Source organism: Suricata suricatta, chromosome 3 (assembly GCF_006229205.1).
Source record: "Suricata suricatta isolate VVHF042 chromosome 3, meerkat_22Aug2017_6uvM2_HiC, whole genome shotgun sequence".
In the NCBI taxonomy this organism is placed as follows: Eukaryota; Metazoa; Chordata; class Mammalia; order Carnivora; family Herpestidae; genus Suricata; species Suricata suricatta.
Genome location: NC_043702.1, coordinates 139,393,021 through 139,416,579, shown reverse-complemented (window position 1 = coordinate 139,416,579; position 23,559 = coordinate 139,393,021). Strand labels below are relative to the sequence as shown.

The window sequence follows — 23,559 nt, the reverse complement described above, 5'->3', positions numbered from 1 at the left end:
AAGTGTCAGACGTGGCCACGTGACTGTCACTGTGGGTTTTGGAATTGCTGTGGTTGGCCTCAGGACCACGAACACGAGGAGGGGCTCTCCCAGGACCCTTCGCTGGGAGTCTGAGGAATAACCTTTTTTTTTTGGCCACTCACTTATTGATAGTCATCTTTTTTCCCTTTTAAAAATTTTAAAAATTCAATTCCTAGTAACTTCACTTGAATCCATTTTTAATATTTAATATTGTACAGGTTGGAGAGCTCTATCTAGAATGTAGACTTTTTTTATTTTTTTAATTTTTAATGTTTATTTTTGAGAGACAGAGTGCAAGCAGGGGAGGGGCAGAGAGAGAGGAAGACACAGAATCCGAAGCAGGTTCCAGGCCCTGAGCTGTCAGTACAGAGCCCGACGCGGTGCTTGAACTCCCGAACCATGAGATTATGACCTGAGCCGAAGCCGGACACTTAACCAACTGAGCCACCCAGGCGCCCCTAGAAAGTAGACTTTTATAAACATCAATTTCAATATTCATCATTTTTCTATATTTAAGACCAAAGTACATAAATGGTACCATAGGGCTTAGAAAGGGAATATATTTCTCCTGTGTATTTGAGAAAATGTAAAGTCTTTTTCAAGAAAATCTAAGAAACAGAATAATCCAACCCATGAGGCAAGAGGGCCTCATTCACTCCTTCATACAGTGATTTACTGGTAACTTAGTGATTTCCAAACTGGATCACCGTAGTAATTGATCTATGCTGATACCTCTGAACCTAAGCCTTGGGATCCATATTTGTTTTTTGTTCTGCTTACATCAGCAAGAATAATAAGCTTGATGGTGTGAAAAAAATCATAAGAAATAAATAAGTAAAAAGATTAAAAAATGTAAGTAAAATGAACATACAGTGTTCTGTTAATTTCAGGTGTACAATGTAATGATTCAACAATCCTCTGCATTATCAGGGCTCGTGATGGGCACCTTTTCTTGGCATTTAGACTACATGGGAGGCAAAGCTTGATGCACAGCGTGTGTCGGGGAGGACCTGCATCTCACAGGGGTCTGTATAGTCATAGCTCCAACTTTTCCCTGCCTTCAGGCAGAGGAACGGACCTCCCTGCCATGGATGCTGTCTGCTTTAGGCAGCGGGGAGAACCTAGATTGTGCCATTTTGAGGGAGGAGACTGGGTGAGCTATGGAAGCAGGCTTTGGGGGGCTTTTTTAGGGCAATAAGTAAACTGTTTCCTACCAATCTAGGAAAGGGAGTTATTACAGCACACTCTCATTTATTCGTGGGTTTGTCCCTTCAGCACCTATGTGTTCCAGGCACCTTGCTAAACTAATCTTTAGTGTACAGAGAGGAAAGCTGGAGGTCAGTGTGGAGCAAGACCCACTCTCGCCCTCCAGAACACTCCGGTCTAGTGAAAGAGACAGGTTGTGGCACAGTGTGATAAGCAAAAGACTGCTGTGTAAAAGACACTGGCAGGGGACATTTGACTCCGGGGGGGGCTATGACTTTCGGCAGACTGGGGAGGTGCTGAAACTGCAGTGGGGGTGGGGGAGAGACACAACCCTTCTTGGGGGAGGGACCAGCAGGAAGGAAGACAGGGCCTGGTCTGTTCAGGGGGAGCTGGAAGGGGTCACACATGGCTGGAGTCCTGGGCTGCTCTGGGAAGAGCTTTTGAGGTCAACTATTAATTCCAGCCTTATTTTTATTTTTCTCTCCAGAGAATTAAATGCAGTCCCACTCTGCCCTGTAGATAAGGAGGTTATCAAATCTCAGGAGGTAAGAAAATCACCGGTTTGGTTTAGCGGCTCTCTGGGTGAGAAGCCAGTGTCGGTTGAATAGAGGTTGGAGCCGTAGAGCGGGAGAGGGGGGCCTTTCTTAGAGTCCACATTCCTCTGCTGTGGGGTCAGGTCAAACCCCATTCCTACCACTGCTTCAGAGGCTTGTTTGGGTCCCCCCTCCCCGCCCCGGACCAAATTTCTGCTCTGCTCCCTCCTTACCCCTTTCCAACAGCAGCTCCAGGTACATTAAGTTGCTTGGAGAAATTAAACATCCTATTTCTTGGACTTCATTTTCTCCTCTGGTTAATTTCTAAAACTTTCTTGTATTATTATGTCCAACAATAGCTTTATTCAAGTATAATTCATATGCCATAAAATTTACCTTTTTAAAAAAATTTTTTAATGTTTTATTTATGTTTGAGAGAGAGAGAGAGAGAGACAGCATGAGCAGAGGAAGGTCAGAAAGAGAGGGAGACACAGAATCCAAAGAGAGGCTCCAGGCCCTGAGCTAGCTGCCAGCACAGAGCCTGATGCGGGGCTTGAACCCACGAATCGTGAGATCATGACCTGAGCCGAAGTTGGATGCTCAGCCAACTGAGCCACCCAGGTGCCCCTAAAATTTACCTTTAAAGTATACATGTTTTGTGGAAAATAATAACATAAAGTGTACATGTTTCTTGGGTATATACTTCGGAGTGGAATTACTGGTCATATGGTCATTCTGTTTAGGGCCATGATGGTAACTTTACGTGTAACAGAATCTGAGGAACTCTTTAGACGATTTTCCAAAGGAACTACACCATTTTACCTTCCTACCAGCAGGGTGTGAGAGTTCTAACGTCTCCAGATCCTTGCCAAAAGTTGTTAATGTCCATTGTTTTGATTACAGTCTTTCTAGTGGGTACCTGTTTTGCTTTGCGTTTCTCTAATGATTAATGATATTAAGCATCTTTTCGTGTTTTTGTCCATTTGTATATCTTCTGGGAGAAATGCCTACTCAATTTCTTTGCCCATTTTTTAGTGTATTATTGGTCTTTTACTGTTGAGTTCTAAGAGTTCCTTATTCTGGATATAAGGCTCTTATCAAATGTTTGATTTGCAAATATTTTTCTTCCATTCTGTGAGCTGTCTTTTCACTCTCTTGGTGGTATCCTTTGAAGCATGAAAGCTTTTCATTTTTCATGAGGTCTTACATGTCTTTTGTTTATTTTTGTCACTTGTTCTCTTAGTGATGCATCTAAGAAACAGTTACCTTAACCCCTGATCATGAGGATTTTCTCTCTTAAAACTTCCTTTTAGGGGCTGCTGGGTGTCTCAGTCAATTGAGCATCTGACTTCGACTCGGGTCCTGATCTGGCAGTCTGTGAGTTCAAACCCCGAGTTGGACTCTGTACTGACAGCTCAGAGCCTGGAGCCTGCCTCAGATTCTGTGTCTCCCTCTCTCTCTGCCCCTCCCCTGCTTGTGCTCATTCTGTCTCTCTCTCTCAAAACTAAATAAACATTTCAAAAATTTTTAAAAACCACAACTTTCTTTTAAGATCAGTTTTCTTCCTCTATAATTCTGTTACAGGACATTCAAGCATCACCTCCTCCAGGAAGCTTCCTGACCACCTGGTCCGATGTACATGCTCCTTCTCTGTGTTCTCATGTTGTGTTTTCCAAATGCCTAGCAGAGGCCAGTGCCGTGCTTGCGTTTGTCTCTCCCACTGGATCGGGGGTTGGCGTACTACAATATGAGATATGTTGAGACCAATCCAGCCTGCCACTGTTTTTGTATTGCCCATGAGCTGTGAATGGTTTTCACATAATCATTGGAAAAACTCCAAAGAAGTGTACCCAGGAACTCTGTACTATTTTTGCACACCTCATGAGTTGGTAAACTATTTCAAAACAAAAAATTTATTTCATCAAAAACATTTTTTAATGTTTATTTTTGAGAGAGAGATAGAGACAGAGTTTGAGTGAGTGAGGGGCAGAGGGAGACACAGACTCTGAAGCAGATTCCAAGCTGTCAGCACAGAGCCTGATGCAGGGCTTGAACTCACGAACCCTGAGATCATGACCTGAGCCGAAGTCAGACACTTAACTGACTGAGGCAGCCAGGCACCCCAAAAAAATTTATTTTAAAAGTCAAAAGAGGAATAACATTTTGTGACACATGAAAATGATATGACATTTACATTTCAGTGTCCATAAATAAAATTTTATTGGAACACAGCCAAGCACATCCATTTAAGCATTGCGTGCAGCAGAGTTGGATGGTTGCAAAAGAAAACATTGCACTGTGACCTGCAAAGCTGAAAATATTTACTATCTGATCCTTTCGGAGAAAGTTTGCCAACCCCTGGTGGGTGCTGAAATAGCATGTCCGCACAGCCTCAGTGACACTACCTGATGACTAATACATACTTATACTGTGACAGGAAGCTGAAAGCGGCACCTTCATCCGCAGCCCACCTTCTGACCTTTGAGCATACAAGGTCAGGTGCACCATGAGATTCTCCTGCAGCCTACTGCACTGAGCATTGAATTTCCTGGCTTGTATGTTCAGTGGCCTATCGGAAACATCTATCTGAGAAAGCCTTTTCTTTTATGGTGGTGAATCTAATATTTCCATTCCAACCGCTGTCTGGAAGTTTCCACCTGACTTTTTTTTTTTTGTTTTTTTAAGATGTTTATTTATTTTTGAGGGAGAGAGACAGAGACAAAGAGACAGAGTATGAGCGGGGGAGGGGCAGCGTGAAGAGGGAGACACAGAATCTGAAGCAGGCTCCAGGCTCCCAGGTGTCGGCACAGAGCCCAATATGGAGTTCAAACCCATGAGCAGTGAGGTCATAACCAGAGCTGAAGCCAGAGGCTTAACCGACTAAGCCACCCAGGCGCCCCCACCTGACTTTTGAGATGTTTTTGAAGATCAAATTAATAATAGATTCATTCACATTGCTCTGAAGCTTTGGAGTGTATGGGACCTGTTATGTTTCTCTTTTAGGTGTTTAAAGACAATTGCTGCAAAAGAGAAGTCCTCAACTTATATGTGTATTGCAGAAATGCTCCTTCATGTAACGCCAAGATTATTCTGGGTCGATACCAGGTGGGTATCACTCATGACCGATATCTGCTTTTGCCGTCTTTCCAGTGGCATGCACTGAACACCTTTATTTGGCCGTCACTGGGCTTACGCGGTAGGGGGCTCACTGGCTCGCCCTCAGCGAATTCCTGGCTAGCAATACAGCTGGCTGCGGTGCAACACTCCGGGAGCTAAGTGTGCGTGAAGGGGTCCGTCTCCTGTGGACTCATGGAGGGCATACTGTATGTGCTAGATCCACGTTGTGGGCTAGGGGTCCTTGATCCAAAAGAGAAGATGTGAGACATGCTGACCAAAAGGACATGTCATTTTGGGGAACTGTAAAGGATTTGGGGTCCCCAGGGTGGGAGCCAGAGAAGCCTGCAGAGAGACATGATTGCAAAGGTCCCTGCCCGAAAGCATTGGCAGGTGCTGGGTGGGTGTTTCCCAGCAGTGGGCCCAGCCCGCTGGTTGATGATCCGAGGCATCAAACACGGAGCAGAGCAGAGCTAGGATGGGATTTAAAGGTGAAGCGTTGGTGTGAGCCATAAACACACAAGGTGTAGGGGAAGGGAGGGGGAGCTTCTCTTACATGAAACTGCCCTGCCTGGTTCTTGCGTCCAGCTGGGGAGGCTCAATAAATGGGCAGCTGGAAATGTGCCCCTGTCACAGCAGGCCTGTATCAGGTTTGATCACACTGTGAAGGAATAAGAAGCGGGCATCTCTCGCTTCCAGAGAATTGTTCGGGGGCTGCTGAAATTTTCCTCTCCCACCCACACCTTTTGGAACACATTTCAGGTGATTCATCCTTTTCTCCACTTTGCCTCTGAACCCCCCAGGCACTGAGCTTATAAATAAGTTAATGATTTTCTTGTTAACCCCAGGATTTCTTTGGAGGTTCACTGAACTTCTGGTGGGTTGATAGGCCCTGGAGCAAGATCTCTCTTCCAGCTTTGTTGTCACTAAGCCTGAAAAGGAAATGAGGCTCAAATGGACCATCCGTCCATCAGATTTTGTGACCAGATCCTCACCTTCTAGAGAACAGTGGCTGATTTCTTTGCACCCATTTCTTTTCTATTTCCCCTCATTCCTACTCCCCTCCTGCACCCCCCACCTGGCTTGCAAAGGTGAGGTGAAGGTTCTTCTGGTAGGAGAATCCTGATGAATATTCACTATTTTGATGAGAGCAGAGGGGTAGCAGCAGTGAATTTTGGGGAAGATACGGATTGCAGTGGTCACTATTTGTTTCTCAGTCCTAAAGGTAAAGGAGAGTAGCTGTAATATTTATTTACCTCCTTTAGAAAAACTGGTTGTTTTTTCTTTCCTTCAGGAAAGGGGTCAGCAAAGCGTTTCTGTCAAAAGCCAGTCAGTAGATTTTTTAGGCTTTGCAGGCCATACAATCTGTGTATCAGCCACTCCTCTGTTCCATTTCAGATGGAAAGCAGCCGCTGGCTGTATGTGAACTAATAGGTGTGGCTGTTCTCCAGAAAAACTATATTTACCAAAGCAAGTAACAGGCCAGATTTGGCCCAAGAGCCGGAGCTTGCCAACAGTATTGTAAGGGATCTTGCTGGGAACAAACTCACTAGGGTTTTGATAACTTGTTAGAATCACAGTAACTTGCAGTGATCCAAAGGTTGTATCCAGATATACCTCCTACTTGGGGCACCTGGGTGGCTAAGTCCGTTAAGTGTCCAACTGTGGTTCAGGTTATGACCTCACGGTTCCTGAGTTCAAGCTCCGCATCTGGGTCAGCTCAGATCCCACTTCCCATCCTCTCTTTCCCTCTCTGTCTGCCCCTCCCCCACTAACTCTCTTTTCCTCTCTCGCTCTCAAAAATAAACAAACATTCAAAAAGAAAAAAAGCTCTACCTCCTGCTTTTCAAAATCGATACCGTGAAGAATACTGGAACAAACACTGCCCATGCTCCTGTGGCTGATGCTCTGGTTAAGAACATTTCCTGGGGCGCCTGGGTGGCTCAGTCGGTTAAGCTTCCGACTTCGGCTCAGGTCAGATCTCACGTTCGTGGGTTCGAGCCCCACATCAGGCTCTGTGCTGACGGCTAGCTCAGAGCCTGGAGCCTGCTTCGGGTTCTGTGTCTCCTTCTCTCTCTGCCCCTCCCCCTCTCATGCTCTGTCTCTCTGTATAAAAAATAAATAAAACATTAAAAAAAAAAAAAAGAACATTTCCTGACTAACAAGCCTGACCACTCCTGGTTCTCTTGGGCCTATGATTCTGGTTTTTTTTTCTCATCTACTTTTCTTGACCACTTCTGGAGCAGCTCCCTCTCCCTTCCCTTTCTTCCTTTAATCCTTTCCTTTCCTTCACGTACTTAGGAATGCCCCTGCTTCATTCTTTCCCTCCTCCCCAGCTTTTACCATCTGCCATGCAGAGATTAGTACTTGGTGCCAGGGGATGGAGGGTGCCAGAAGGAATTAAAAATGCCCCTGAAGGACTGGTAAATTACTCCGCAAGCCTAAGGAAAGTATTCAGGGACTACTCTGCGAATGTGGGCGTGTTACCAGATCATCTGAAATAGACTCAGCCTGCCTCCTTCTTCAGCCCTCTTCCCTGTCCTCCTAACTCCTACCACGCAAGGCTGGCCGTCACAGCCTCCGTCTAGGCAGCCCTGTCCGTGCCCTCTCCTCCGCCGCCTGTCTGCCCCACTGCCCCCAGCGTCTTCCCCCCTGCTCTAGGCTTCCAGCAGGCTCTCCCTCCCGCCACCCTGGTCAGCGGGGCCCACTGGCCTGTGTTCTGTGTTGCAGGACCACCTCCAGCAGTGCCCGTTTCAAGCCGTGCAGTGTTCTAATGAGAACTGTCAGAAGCCAGTCCTTCGGAAAGATCTGAAAGAACATTTGAGCGCATATTGCCAGTTTCGAGAGGAAAAATGCCTTTATTGCAAAAAAGATGTGGTCGTAATCAATCTACAGGTAAAGAAAGAAAGAAAGAAAGAAAAATTGTTTTTATGGGACTAAGTTCTACCTGAGTGGTCACAGTGAATTTATTTATTTTTGTATAGAAATAGGTCTAAAGAATTATCTGAGAGTTCTGTAAAAAGCCAAAAACCTTGTTGGTAGGACCCTACTCATTTTTCATTGGCAAAAGCACTGTTTTAGCACCTACTGAGTGTGAGTGTGCAAGGAGCAGTGCTAGGTGCTGCTGGGTCACGAGGAGGTGATGGTACTGTGTCCTCAGGGTGCTTCAGTCCGTCTGGAGCGGCAGGACGTAGGCTGAAAAAGAGAGAGCATGCTGTACTTTTCACATGTACCAAAGGGGCCATACTGATGACTCGCAAAGCCTGCCTTCTTTGAGTCCTCGCCCTCTGACCTTTTGGAATAATTGGAAAATGGAATTGATTTACATGAAGAAGGCGGCCATCTTTATTTAGTTCTTTTTGGAACAAGGCTGGATCTTCCTGTAAAGAGCAAGCCACACAACATAGATCCCCAGAGACCTCTGCATAAACACTGTGAGGCCATAGCAGGGAACCCTTGGAAACATGGTTTGGCTCTGTTTCATCACACTTTCTGTTTCAGAATCATGAGGAAAACTTGTGTCCTGAGTACCCGGTATCTTGTCCTAACAAGTGTTTGCAGATGATTCCAAGAGCTGAGGTAACTGTAAATGATTCTCTCAGTAGATTTTACGAAGATAAATTTTTAGTAACCAACGTGATGTGTGTTTGATAAAATCCCACAGGCAGAAGCCCAAGGTTTAAATAACCCCCATGAAAGCCATGTTTCTGTGCTCCCATCCCTTTTCCTTGAGAATTCCTCTCTGTTTTTACCACAGCTCTCCCTCCGCCAGGTCTCAGCATGGCTTTTCCCCTTCTGTTCCCTCCCTTCTTCCCAAGACACTGTGGTTCTATCAAGCAGTTGGAGAATTGGTGACAAATTTCTGTAGTGTGGGGCTCTCTGTTTCGTAGGTGGATGAACACCTCGCTGTGTGTCCTGAAGCAGAACAAGACTGTCCTTTTAAGCACTATGGCTGTACTGTAAAGGTATGGAATGCCTTTGTGTTTCTGCCTCCGCATTCTACTGTCTCGTTTATTTGGCAGGCTTATTTTATTCTTTGATTCCATTCAGGATGCAGAAGGACTTTCACTTTGGAGAACTTTAAGACTGGCAATTCTAGTCAGGGTTCTCTAGAGAAACAGAACCAATGGGAGATATATACCTACATATACATATAGGGATTTATTTTAAAAAATTAGCTCATCATGGGAACTGATGAATCTGATTATTGGCAGGGCAGACCAACAGTGTGGAAGCTCAGGCTGGAGTTTCTAGGTTGTAGTCTTGAGAAGCGCTTCTTCAGGAAACAGTATTATTTGCTCTTAAAAGGTGGTTGGATGAGGCCCTCCCACCTGACGTAGAGTAATCTGCTGTACTTGAAGTCAGCTGATTTGTAAATGTTAATCACAGCTACCAAAGATCTTCACAGTAACATCTAGATTAGTTGTGAGCACACAACTGGGCACCATAGCCTAGCCAAGCTGACACATAAAATTAACCATCATGGTAATTATTTCTAATTCAGACTTCACTGCCTCTACCAGATTTTGAGACGTTCTGGAGTCATTCTTATGATGATTATAAATTCTGGCTTTATGGTACCCCCTCTGTCACCATGTATTTTGCAACAGAATTGATTTGAAATCATGTTTTAAAATGTACTTTATTACCTATTAAGCACCTTTAACGATGCCATGTAAAAAATTGTATAAAGTACAAAAAGAAAAAAAGTTTTCTTCCTACCTCATTTTAACAGATTTAGATAGATTAAAGTTTTGGGTATTAAGATATATCATGCACTGTATAATTTCATACTTTGTGTACATCTAAAATTACTCCAAATAAAAAGTTTATTCTAGGGGCACCTGGGCCTGTTGGCTCAGTCAATTGAGCTCCCGACTCTTGGTTTTGGCTCAGGTCATGGTCTCATGATTTCATGGGTTCAAGCCCCTCATCAGGCTCTGCACTGACAGTGTGGAGTCTGCTTAGGATTCTCTCTCTCTCTCTCTCTCTCTCTCTCTCTCTCTCTCTGCTTCTCCCTCACTTGCTCTGTTTCTGTCTCTCTCTCTCAAAATAAGTAAACTTAAAACAAAGTTTATTTTTAAAAATCATAAACATACTAGAAGAAAATGTGAGTGAATTTTTTTATTCTTGATATAAAAGTCTTTCTTAGATGACTAACACAAAACCACAAATATTTTAAACTTTCATATGATTTTTAAAAATATTATAAATAAAATCAAATGGCAAACCACAAACTGGAGGTAAATATCTCCAACATATGACAAGACGAAAAAGGATATTTTCCTTAGTATATGAAGAATCTTTATAGCAGGCAAAGGAATGTATGAGTAGTTTCAGAAAAAAAAATTCAATTGGCTAATAGATGTTATGAAAAGACACTCAATCTTACTCCTATATGTAAATTATAAAAGAAATATAACTTTCACCATCAAATTGACAAAGATTCAAATAATTTATAATATCTCAACTTTTGTTGAGGACAGTTTAGTTAGATCTATGAAAAGTGAGGGGCACCTGGCTGACTCAGTTGGTCTTAATCTCAGGGTTGTGAGTTCAAGCCCCACATTGAGTATAGAGCTTACTTTATTATTATTTTTTGAGGGGGGAGGGAGGTGGGGTGCAAGTGAGCAAAAGGCAGAGAGAGAGAGAGAAAGAGAGAGAGAGAAGTGGGGCTTACCCGATGCAGGGCAAGAGTTCACCCAGTGTGGTACTTGAACTCATGAGCCATGAGATAATGACCTGAGCCAAAGTCAGATGCTTAACAACTGAGCCATCCAGGTGCCCAGAGCTTACTTTAAAAAAAAAAAAAATTAACATTCTTTATTTAAAAAAAAAGTGAACCCATGCATTAGTCTTGTAACTCTATTGCTAGGAATTTATCTCACAGTAATTCTTTCATAAGTATGCAATGATTACATATGCAAACACACACAAAGCTGTTTATGTAGCAAAAGACAACAAGAAACTAAAAACCTGTAAGCCCATCACTAAAGTACTGACTATATAATTATTTACATTTTGCAATACTATGCATCTGATAAAAAGAAATGATCTCACTGAGTTAAAAAATGTGTATATAACTGCTGACTGGTGAGTGAGAGACTTAGGAAACTGGATGAGGTGCTGGAAACAAGAGGACTTTTGCTTTTCATTCTATATCTTGCTGTATTGTTTGACATTAGCATACGTTTCTCTTATTTTAAAAACCTATTTGAAAAAATGCATGTGGTGGGAAGGCTCTTAAAAAAAAACAGTGAAGAGTACACAAATTTTTCACATATCAAATCAGTGATTATTTTGGCTACAAAAAGGATAGGGCTTACCTTTTTAGTGCATGAAATATGGAACTGCTGAAAGGAATCTTCCTTATAGTTAGGCCTAAACTCCCAATTGAGCTGTAGTCTAGAGCTTCCAGGAGGAGGAGGAGGAGGTGGAGGAGGAGGAGGAGGGGAGGAGGAGACGAGGTATTCTCTGGAAAAGGGGCCAATCCTAAACTGAAGGGAAATTATTGATAAATGTATGCTATGGTTCATGAATCACCCAGAACATCTACCATTGGCTTTTACTAGTAATATAGGCAGTTTGCAGCTCACTATTTTAATGATCAGGGAAGAAGTTACCTTTTATTTTCGCAAACTTGTTATTTGATTTTGAGGGCAACAAATCTGCCTGGGCTGAAGTTATAGTCATTGGCCTTTGATGGAAGGCAGCATGGAAATGTGTGCTTGGTAGGAGAGAATTAACCTAGGCTTGAAAGTGATCTGAAGCTAACCCGTCAAGGAGATAGGCTTTGTGAGGGAATAGTTGACGGAAGATAACTACACTTGACCCACGGTCATATATTCCCAGCACAAGGAAGGAAATCCATGCTGAGAATTTTGACTGTGGCCCGATTCTCTCTTTCTGCAAGTTTAAAATTGTCTCATGGCCACTGTTGAATCCTGTGGCTGGAAAAGGGACCGGAAGGGGCTGTTTCTCCTGTGACTCACCTTCAGACAAGCAGGCAAAATTGTTACAGGTCTGCATTAGCAGAATGTCTCGCCACCGTCTTCATGTTTGGAGCCTTTCTGCAGCCTGACTTCCTTTCCTCTTCACATTGAAGGATAAACGGGGGAACCTGCTGGAACATGAGCATTCAGCCTTAAGGGACCACATGCTTCTGGTTTTAGAAAAGAACTTCCAGTTAGAAGAACAGGTAAATATGCAAGGGTTCAGGTGTAAAGGGAGGCAGCACAACCACTGGGGCTGGTAATTGTTGGTATTTCTGTAGTCTCCTCTGTCTCACTACATGTCAACTGGAGGTAGATGGTTTTCTACTCAGCGGCCAGGCAGACTCATAGGATTATAGAACATTGGAAGGTGCCTTTGAGATCTTTGGGCCCAACCTCTCATTCAGCAGATGAAGTAAGTAACTAAGCTCAAAGAAATTTTGATATATTTGTAACTTGTAAGCAGCAGAATTTACTCTCAAACCCATGTGTCCTGATTCTTAGTCTAAAAATACCACACTGCCTCTCTGCAGCCTATCCACATGCTTTTGGTTAGTATCTGGCACCTCGTAGGTGACTAGTAGGTACTTGATGTTTTTGAATTAGACCAATCTTACCATGAAGCAATCGTTGTCTACCTGTTCTAGGCATTATGGGTTTTATATATTTTGTAGTAAGTCTTAACTTCTGCCTATGAAAAGCTTTGCAGCCTGATAAATGCATACATGCATATTTATTTCACTGAATTGTAATTACCAAGTGAAATTACGTGTGCAAATGCTGCCACAGTCCCTGGAATATTCATAATGGACCTCAATAAGTGCTGATTCTATTGAGTAATTATTATAAAAGTTAATTATTTTGTTAGAACATCTCAGAAGATCAGACTTCTCAAGCCCGTGTCGGGAAGAGAGGGAGCTGAATTCTATTACTGCTGATTAGTTTATGGTATCTAATTACATATTAAAGTAGGTAGGTGAGTTCCAAGGTCAGACCCTGGAGAAAATTGCAAAGACCAATTAGACTATGACTTTGGTAGAGGGCACGCTGCCCGATAACCGTTCCCATGTTCTTTCTGTACCTCTTGCCTCGTCTACTCATTCAACAAACACCTGCCATATGTCAGGGATGAGATTTGTTGCTAGGGACTCTGAGATTTGTTGCCAGGGGCCTTGAGTCATGGAAGACATGGCTTCTGCCCTTGAAGGACTCGCAAAAGTGCAGATAGATAACTTGTGCCATTGGACATGCTGCTACTCAGTCCAGAGGCTGCAGCAGTTTGCTCTGTGGGATTTGGGGAAAGCTCTTCAAGGTAGCACATCTGAGTCTCATTTTGAAGGAAGAAAAGATTTGTCAACTTAAATGTTGTAAAGAGAGAACATTCCGGAAAAGGAAAGCTTGTGCCAAGACAAGGAGTATGGAAGAGGCTGACAATTCAAGGAACTGGGGTTTTGGGGTGGTGAGGCTCCTGAGTATGAGACAGAAAGAGCTGGAGACTCTGGGTGCTGGATCCGGATTGCAGTAGCCTTCCGTATAAGCTAAGAAGTTGCAGATACTGTTCATTCCCTTATTTTATTATTATTTTTTTTTTTGTTCATTCACATCTGCTTTGTTTCAGAAAGGATTTAAGGACCAAAATTTGAACTGATGTTTGTCGGTAATAGGGAGCTAATGGAGGTTTTGAGAGGAAAATACAGGTTTCCCCCACTATGAGAACTAGAGCAATCCTACAAAACCTTTCAAAGGGCAACATGATGGAAAGCACAGAAGCAATTAGTGAACACAGGTACTAACGCAGGTCTTTCATGAAAGCAAAGTGAAAGTGAAGTTTTGGATAGTGGGGCAGGCGAAGATCACTACTTTGCCAGCTAATTGTCTGTTTGGCTTATAAAAGTAAGACCGCTGGGGGTAGCATAGAAGATGGATAGAGGAAGAGGAGAGCATGAGAACAGGGGACCAGGCAGAAGGATGTAGTCATGAACTAGGAAATGTAGCAGTAGAGCCTGGCAATTGATGAGTGAGGACTCTGGAGCCAGAATGCCTGGTTTCCAGACCTGGACTCACACTTGCTGTATGAGTTTGGACAAGCTACTTAGCCTTGCTCTTCTCCAATTTCCTCATTCATAAAATGTGGTTGTTGAAGGGGCTAAATGAGCTAATATATTTAAGCTCTTAGCACAGTGCCAAGGTAATAAACAGTTCAGTATTAGGTGAAGGCAAGATACTGAAGTGAGGGTGCTGGTTAGTCAGCCAAGGCTGTGTCTGTGCGGATGGGGAGGGCACTGAGAGACACTCCAAGGTCATAATGGATAGCTGTAAGTTTAGAAGGGGGAGAACATAGCAGTTATTATCTGAGATGGACACTTCAGAGCCAAGAGCAGGATAGAGGTGAGGGTGGGGAGAGGAGACACTGAGGTTTGCTTTTTGTCAGGGAGATAGGTCTGCCATGTAGGCAGAAATCAGCTCTCAGGATCTAAATAGAAGATTCTGGGGACAGAGAGCACATGGTTGTTACAGCCATTTGTTCATTTATAAAACATGTATCAAATGCCCTCTGAGTACCAGGCACTGTGCAAGGCTTTGGGGATAAAGAAAAAAGGGAGATGTAGCCTCAATAATTTAGTGGAGGGAAAAGATCAAAACAACCCAAAAAAGCAATAAGAGAAATGAAAGTAAGTTAAATGCTAGAGTGTAGCCAGAGGGTCTTAGAACTTGAGAGATGACCTAGAAGGTGGCACTAGTGAAGAAATGTTTCTGAGAGAAGGTACCCTTGAACAGAGGCTTTAAAAGGGGTAGTTTCTAGATGGAGGAGGAAGTGTGTGAGAGACCAGGACCTGATGGACAATAGAAGTGTGTGGTCTTGCTGGGCAGGGCACAGGTGGAATGGGAAAAGGCAGGAGGCTGAGAAGTAGCCAGGGGCAGATCACATAGTGTCCTGTAGAGTCTGTAAAAGAAGGCCACTAAAGACGGTTAAATAGGGAGGAAGGTGATAAGACCAGGTTTGTCCCTGGTTACAGCATGGAGGATGAACTGGAGAAAAACAAGACTAAAGAAAGAGCATCATTCATTCATACTCAACAAATATTTACCAAACACCTGTGATGCCAGGCACCAGACCAGTTGTCAAGGTTACAGTGGGACATGTGGCCCAGTTCCCGTAGAGCTTCCCATCTGGAGGGAGTGCAAGGGATGATGTAGGACCAGTTGCGGTGCTGTTGTATCAGCCCAGGTGAGAAATAAGGCTAAAGCAAGCGAGAAACAAAAAGAGATGAAATGAGAAGTGGATGTAAGAATCGGTTGTTTTGTTGGGTGTCAGGAGTTTAAAGTTGGTCAGTATTGCTGACTGAATGGATGAGGTGGAAAGAGGAGGGCGGTCTAGGCTCACAACAAAGCTTTTGGTTATTTCCCCGAAATATATTACAGATTCTAAGAGCATATCCTGTTTTGCCTACTGCTTGCTAAGCTCACTGTACCTTAAACTCTCTACCTCTGTTTCCTTATCTACAAAATGGGACTGATCATCATACCCAACTCACAGGGCTCTTTGAGAATTAAAAGAGCTCATGACGTTTGAGAAGGCGTGACGTTCAGCAAATGTCAGCTATTACTATTGACACTGTGCAGATAGCATCTGTGGTGCTGTGGTGCTCAGCCCTGTGTGGTTGTTTAATACGTGCATACTGAATGAATGAAGAGAACTAATTCAGTACATTTTGTCAAGTGATGTCGCCATCATTAGATGAACCATCAGAGCCGGTTAAATATAGAAAAGGCTGTTGAGAAATCTGTGGATCTGGTTTTTTTGAAGCACCTGCAGATATGATATAGGAATCTACCTGTAAATATTTTCCTAGAAATACACATATGTATATTTTTTCTTTTTTTTAATTTTATTTATTTATTTTTTAAAATTTTATTTAAATCCAAATTTTGGATTCAGGAGTAGAATTTAGTGACTCCTCACTTACATGTATATATTTTTCTAGAAATATTTTCTTGCTGCATTATTTTCCTGGACTTATATTTAAATTATTTTAACTTGTATACATGCATTTAAATGATCTCATTCCCATTTCTGTTATTAGATTTCTGATTTATATAAGAGCCTAGAACAGAAAGAAAGTAAAATCCAGCAGTTAGCAGAAACTGTAACGAAATTCGAAAAGGAGTTCAAGCAGTTTGCACAGCTATTTGGCAAAAATGGAAGCTTCCTCTCAAACATCCAGGTAAGAAATGGCCTCTATTCATAGCCAAGATTTAGCCTTCAATCAGGGTTTTCCTTATAACTTCTTTTTTTTTTTAATGTTTTTTTTTATTTTTGAGAGACAGAGAGAGACAGCACGACCAGGGGAGGGTCAGAGAGAGAGGGAGACAGGCTCCAGGCTCTGAGCCTGAGGCGGGGCTCAAACCCACAAACCATGAGATCATGACCTGAGCCGAAGCTAGAAGCCTGACGCTTAACCGACTGAGCCACCCAGGCGCGCCCCCCCCCCTTATAACTTAAGTGGAGATAATTTCAAATGTAAGGAAAAGCTATAAGAATAAGATAGTACTTAATACCCATGATTTCTTGAGGTGACTGGGTGGCTCAGTCAGTTAAGTGTGAGACTTGGGCTCAGGTCGTGGTCTCTTAGTTGATCAGTTCAAGCCCCATGTTGGGCTCTCTGCTGTCAGCATGGAGATCCCTCAGATCCTCTGCCCCTCCCCTGCTTGTTTTCTCTCTCTCTCTCTCAAAAAACCTGTACATTCTCTACCCAAATTCACCCACTGTGAGTAGTTTGTTGTGTATCTCTCTACATCTGTCTGTTGCTATATGTGTCTGTTCCTTCTGAACCATTTGTGAGTAAGCTGTATATATTATGGCCTATACCTGTACACATTTCAGTATGTATTTCATAAGAATAAAGAACTTCTTTTACATAATCCCAGTACATTTAACAACGGCATTAAATTAATATAATTATAATATTATATTTATTTCTATTTATATTCTAGTTATAATATAATTAAGGCAATTAATATAATTGATATAATACTTTTATATAACTTATGGTAGTGAGGGTTATAATTAATTAATGTTGGGCCAATATTAGTCCCTTTATGTCAGATTCATTGAATGTATCCAAAGTCAACAAAGTGAAACTGTTAATTCCCTTGGGAATAAAATGTTTTATTTATTATTTTTTTTAAAATTTTATGTTTGTTCATTTTTGAGAGAGAGAGAGAGAGTGAGCAGGGGAATGGCAGAGAGAGAGGGAGACACAGAATCCGAAGCAGGATCCAGGCTCTGAGCTGTCAGCATAGAGCCTCATGGGGGGCTCAAACTCATGAGCTATGAGATCATGACCTGAGCTGAAGTCAGACACTTAACCGACTGAGCCACCACCTGGTGGCTTTAAACAACACTAGAACATATCAAAAATTACTTTGCAAATCATGAATGTTAAGTAACCATAAACAGATTTCTAATGAATAATGTCTTTATTGTCATTATAATATTTATGGTGAAAAATACTTTTTTAAATGTTTATTTTTGAGAGAGAGGGAGAGTGTGAGCAGGGCAGGGGCAGAGAGAAGAGAGAAAGAGAATCCCAAGCAGGCTCTGCACTGTCAGCACGGAGACTGATGCAGGGCTTGAGCCAAAGTTGGACATTCAACCGACTGAGCCACCCAGGTGCCCCTATGGTGAAAAAGATTTTAAGACATGTCATATGGGTAGAAGTTTTGAAATGTGGACTATCTCAGGAAAATGCAGGCCATGTAATATCCATACTTTGTCAGCATGCTGTGTGTGTGTGTGTGTGTGTGTGTGTGTGTGTGTGTGTGTCTGTGTGTGTGTGTAGAAAAAAAGGAAATCCTTATTTGTTACTATCTCAATTCTTACCTTTTTCTAACACAAAAACCAGAGTTAAGGTCCTGAGGGGAAGTATGGAGAAGTGTGGGTCTGGTTTTATTTACTCTCTTCCATCTAGGGAAAACAGTCTAAAATTCAGGTCTTACCTTGGCACTTCTGGACCACCTGCAGTGCTCAGGCCAGAAAGCGGCGGGGGTGGGGGGGGTGTCTACTTCCCAGTCATTCTCTGCCTTCTAGCAGAGTAGGTGTGGCGTGGATCTGGAGAATAGCCTCTGAGAGGCAAGAGGAGAGACCACAGGAGAACAGAGATACAAGGATGGGTTAGAGCACCAAAGGGAGAGGAGCTGGGGGAGGAGTACAAGTCAGATGAAGAGAAGTGCAAAAATTTGGAACTGGAACTGCGATCGATCGTGAGGAAGAGGGAAATACGAGGTGGTTCATCTCTCTGCGGACCTCACTGGATTTTCTCTTCTGGACTGTGCATTTTTCATTGTCTTAGTTGATTAATAAAATGTGGAATGTTTGAGTTGAAAAAATTCAATCTCAATGAATGACTGAGATACTAACGTTTTTTTTTTTTTTTACACTACGATCCATGTTGTACTGAAAGGCTCTTACCAGTTACATTGACAAGTCCGCTTGGCTAGAAGCTCAAGTGCGTCAGTTATTACAAGTGGTTAACCAGCAACAAAATAAATTTGACATGAGGCCTTTGGTGGATGCGATTGATACAGTGAAACAGAAAATTACTCAGCTAGAAACCAATGATCAAAGACTAGGTATGGCTCATATTTTACTTCTCTTTGGATGACTGTGTTGTCTGCATGTGTTTCTGGAACAAGCAAACACCTGGCCAGACGGAGAGTTGCAGCTGTCAGGATAAACAATGGTCGAATCTGGTATTTGTGAAACAGATCAGCCTGAGATTCTGGCCACTTGGAGAGGGGGGGATGATGGACAGTGATGAGCAGGGGCTGGAACAGTCAAAGCGTAGAAATGGGCCAGGAAATTCCAAAAACAGGAAGTGGTGGTTTTTAAGAAGAGTGGGAAATAACGAGAAAGCTAAGGGAGAAATGTGGTGGAACCATTGTTTAAAGTGTAGGAAAATATGAAAGGGTTTGGCTGTTTAAAAACATTCCAGTTATTAAATAATGGGCCTCACCATCCTAATGCACATGAGTCAGATGCTGTGTGACTTCTATACGCTTTGGTGAGCTTCAGTTCAAGAGTACGCATTTGGGTTTTCTTGTTGCTACTTTTGCCAAGACATGAGATTCACTGGGTTAATTATTCATACAAATGGTCCATTGGTGGACATTGAGTTCAGATCATCTTTAGGATGTCGGAATTTTATTGTTCTCTTCAGATAACACAATTTCACTCTGGACAAATTCTAAAGACAACTTTAAGGCCTATGGAATCTTTTTTTTTTTTCTTTGCAGTTGTCTTGGAAGGGGAGACCAACAAACATGATGCCCACATTAATATTCATAAAGCGCAACTGAATAAAAACGAAGAGCGGTTTAAACTGCTAGAAGGCGCCTGCTATAACGGAAAGCTCATCTGGAAGGTGACAGACTATAAGATGAAGAAGAGAGAGGCCCTGGATGGGCACACGGTGTCCATCTTCAGCCAGCCCTTCTACACCAGCCGGTGCGGCTACCGGCTCTGCGCAAGAGCCTACCTGAACGGGGACGGGTCCGGGAAGGGGACACACCTGTCGCTGTACTTCGTGGTGATGCGCGGGGAGTTTGACTCACTGCTGCAGTGGCCATTCAGGCAGAGGGTGACCCTGATGCTTTTGGACCAGAGTGGCAAAAAGAACCACATTATGGAGACCTTCAAGGCCGACCCCAATAGCAGTAGCTTTAAAAGACCCGATGGAGAGATGAACATTGCGTCCGGCTGCCCCCGCTTCGTGGCTCACTCCACTTTGGAGAACGCCAAGAACACCTACATGAAAGATGACACCGTGTTCCTGAAAGTGGCTGTGGATTTAACAGACCTGGAGGATCTCTAGTCCCTGTTCCTGGGGTGATGAAGGGCTTGTTGGGTCCAAAACCATGGAGGAGGACACCTGTGATTGTCATGTGGACTGACATTGAACTTAGTACACATTTGTATTTGGCTTTTTGCCCCTTGGTGTTTGAAGTCAGTTTAAAACTTCTCAAGTGCTATCTTTTTACATTTTACTCTATCCCAGTTTGATACTTAAAACCTTAGAATATTCTCTCATTATTTATATTTTTATATTTCTTGAAATGTTAAGCTTCTTGAAACGAGGTCTTGGGCATATCTCTTTTACTGGTGCTTAGCATAGTGTCTCATGGTAGGCACTATGTGAAATGTTACTGAGGACACAGAGGAAGAATGGAAAATGCTTTGGTATTTTATTCTTTGGCCTGCTGATTCTAGACCTGACCATAAGCCCGCCAAAGCCATCTTCCAGACTGTTCCAGTTAAGTAGTTGGGTGGTGTACTGTCAAAGACAATATGTCCAGTTTGGACCAGACTTCTTTTAGGTCAAATACAAAATGTGTGGAAATTACTACACCTCTAAATATTTTCATTAATTACCAGTAGTCAGCAAGTACAGTTTTGCAAGACTGTGTTAGAATTGGTAAACAGAGGAAGCATTTTTATTTTCCCCATTGAGGTAAACACAAAGTACTGCCGTGTGTGTGTGTGTGTGTGTGTGTGTGTGTAGAGAGACGGAGAGTTTATACATAGATATATGGAAATATAGCCCTCCAACTAAAGTTCATATTTTATTAGGTACAACCATGCAAAAAAAAAAAAGTTTCCATAGGTCATGAAAGGTCAAGTATTAGCAGTTTCATAAGGTTCTATTTAATACCTATGTATGTAAATGAGTATGAATACACCTAGCTTAAAGGTATGTTGGTAATAACAGTAAGTTACTGTGAGGATGGGCAGAGTTTTGTGTATGATGGAGAAAAATGTCATAAATGGGTAAGAGGGCTTTAAAACTTAGGGAGAACACCAATATTATTCCTATGCTATCAGAAGTATTCCCATCCCAAACTGATTGCTAAAAGCAGTATCTCCTCTTCTTTTTGAGAGAACTTTGAATTCACAAATTGGTATGAAAATGGGCATTTATATAAACTTGTGACTTTTCTTGTTGAAGTTGTGAGTGCTTTGTGAGGAACAGAAATTATTATATTTGTACGCATCTGTCTGTGTGGGTCTGTCTACAGTGAATCCCTCTGATCCTTGATAAGCCTGAGCTTAACAAAAAAGAACCCAGTTTCCCTGAGCCCTCGTTCGTTGTTACGCAACTGTTTCCTGATGCTCCAGCTGACCGACTCCCTTGAGTGTGTGGGGACAAAGTGCCATGGGCGGAGAGCCACTTAATGCAGCTTACCGGGGGGAGGACTATGCACCTTACAGCTTTTGAGCAGTCGATCTGATAGGAGAAACATGATTTTTATGCCAGTGGCTTCGGGAATAACTGGAACTTTCTTAGCCTCTTCTGTGAAAATTTTCAAGATGCTACAGACTTATCTTGCACAAATCATCCCAAAGACTTATTCAAAGAAATAGGTTTACGATGGAAACATACTGAAGACCCACCCTGTAGGTGCTGGTGAACTCTGGTGCAAGTGGTGGTCAACAGATTGACCTCACACACACTCAGGAAGCATTTCTGTAGATGACACAGCCAGACCCAGTGGTGTGTGTGTGTGTTTTCAGTGTTCCTAATCCAGTCCAAGTCCTTGGGAGTAGAAGATCATATTGTTGTAATTAGTTTTAAGTCGTTGGTATGAAAAGCATTTTAAAGTGAATTCATCAAAATACTGGTTTTGTGTTCTAACCAACTTCTCTGCATAAAAAGCTTCAAGCATGGCATGGTTTGCTCACAAGTTCAGAGTCGCTTCGTCATTGAAACATTGATCATGAAACAAGGTATTCCAGAGTAAAATGCACTCCTTTCTCAAAAAGAAGAGTTGTAATTTTTGTTTTACAGAAGTGGATCCATGTAAACTGATTTTCCTCTTTGATGATCTGAGCAGTTATTTTTATTCTATATCAGAAACATCTAAATTAGAGTTTGTTTTTTAAGTAATCTCTATCCTCAACATAGGGCTTGGACCCACAACCCCAAGATCAGGAGTCCCATGCTCTACTGACAAGCCAGCAGGGTGCCCCTATATCAGATATTTAACTTTATTCTAGGGGTACCTGGGTGGCTCAGTCAGTTAAGTGTCTGGCTTCAGCTCAGGTCATGATCTCATGGTTCGTGGGTTCAAGCCCCACATCAGGCTCTTTGCTGACAGCTAGCTCAGAGTCTGGAGCCTGCTTCAGATTCTGTGTCTCCCTCTCTCTCTGACCCTCCCCTGCTCACACTCTCTCTCTGTCTCTCAAAAATAAATTTAAAAAGCATAAAAAACTTTAAATTTATTCTATTTTGTGGGGCACCTGGGTGGCTCAGTCAGTTAAGCATCTGACTTCACCTCAGGTCATGATCTCGCCGTTTATGAGTTCAAGCCCCGCATTGGGCTCTGTGCTGACAGCTCAGAGCCTGGAGCCTGCTTCAGAATCTGTATCTCCCTCTCTTTCTGCTCTTCCCCTATTTACGCTTTCTGTCCCGTGTTCATGCTTTCTCTCACTCTCTCTGTCTCAAAAATAAATTTTAAAAAAATTTAAAAAATTATCCTATTTTGGTCAGATTTCAATTCCTGATGAAAAGAAAACAATAATCATAAGAGAGAAGTTAAGAACCTTGAGAAAGGTATGGAAGGGATTAAGGTAGGGTGGTGAGGTGCAGTACATATGAATGTATATTAACAGATCTGAACTCAGACCCCTGATATCCAAATTTGATTTTTCAGAGAAACGAGATAGTCACAGCCAGTTTCAATTCACAGTGCCAATCTTGAATACAAGTAAACAGAACAGAGAGCACAAACCCTTTGTGTGGTCCCTTAGACAATCACTCCACACTACCAACTACCTCCTTTCTCTTAGAAAATGGTTGGAGACGTGGGTCTTAATTGTACCTAAGAATTCTGGGCTAGAGATATAGCTTTAATGGAAGCACAGCAGGGGGCCCAGGGGGTGCAATCACCTGAAAACACATTTTAGATCCTCAGGATCTGTCCTCAGGATCACCTCTCCATCTCTGCCCCTCGCCTTTGCCTTAAGCTGCAGGCTCAAATATCCAAGTACCTGCTGCACACCTCATCTTTCAAGTCCCACAGGTTCTTTCAAGTACGCTTCACCATAACTGAACTGGAGATCTTCCCACTCTCCCCACCACTGCCCACCTGTGATGCCTCCTGTTTATTCTACCCCCGCTAATGACTTCATCATCCAAGCCAGAAGTTTGGATGCTATTCTAGATTCCTCCCTCACCTTCCCCATCCAATCACCCACTCAGTACTGCCAATTTGACCTCCAAGTAATTTCTTTAGGAGGGAAAAAAGGTGAAGAGGGAAATGTGCCACTCTGGCTACCCAGTGGTGAGGGGAGTGAGTGTACCAGAGGGAGAGCTTCTGGTTCCCTAGTCCTTGTTCTCATAGCCTGGTTTGCAGAAGTTGTGATTTTGGTGTCAAGTGGTAGCGGCAGCAGTGGATTTCCACTCGAGCCTCTAGCGTGTATGGATATTGGACCTGGCTGTGCTGCACCTGCATCTGGCTTCCAGTCTTCCCGGAGACTAGGCTGCATAATATTAATAAAGTCCCAATCTTTGCCAGATTGAATTCTGTTGTCTGTAACTAAGAACCTGACTGAATCAAGCCGAGACCTGAAAGATGAGTCAGCCAGGATGAGTCAGAGCAGGTGGGATGAAATTTCTGGGCAGAGGGCACCGAGG

General features: G+C 42.8%; 1 protein-coding gene across 5 annotated transcripts in view; it reads left to right on the top strand.

Annotated features, from left to right (window-relative positions):
* Positions 1 to 21,685, top strand: part of TRAF5 (TNF receptor associated factor 5) — a 50,782-nt gene extending 29,097 nt beyond the window's left edge. For 4 of the 5 annotated variants that reach the window (XM_029935326.1, XM_029935328.1, XM_029935325.1 and 1 more), the window contains exons 3-11: positions 1,715 to 1,772; positions 4,764 to 4,865; positions 7,605 to 7,769; positions 8,376 to 8,453; positions 8,765 to 8,839; positions 11,980 to 12,072; positions 15,952 to 16,092; positions 18,331 to 18,499; positions 19,163 to 21,685. In XM_029935326.1, coding sequence (XP_029791186.1) covers positions 1,715 to 1,772; positions 4,764 to 4,865; positions 7,605 to 7,769; positions 8,376 to 8,453; positions 8,765 to 8,839; positions 11,980 to 12,072; positions 15,952 to 16,092; positions 18,331 to 18,499; positions 19,163 to 19,740 — 1,459 coding nt within the window. In that variant the 3' untranslated portion in view covers positions 19,741 to 21,685. The remainder of the gene's footprint in view (positions 1 to 1,714; positions 1,773 to 4,763; positions 4,866 to 7,604; positions 7,770 to 8,375; positions 8,454 to 8,764; positions 8,840 to 11,979; positions 12,073 to 15,951; positions 16,093 to 18,330; positions 18,500 to 19,162) is intronic. The other variant, XM_029935329.1, reaches the window with a different exon arrangement.
* The last annotated feature ends 1,874 nt before the right edge of the window (positions 21,686 to 23,559 follow it).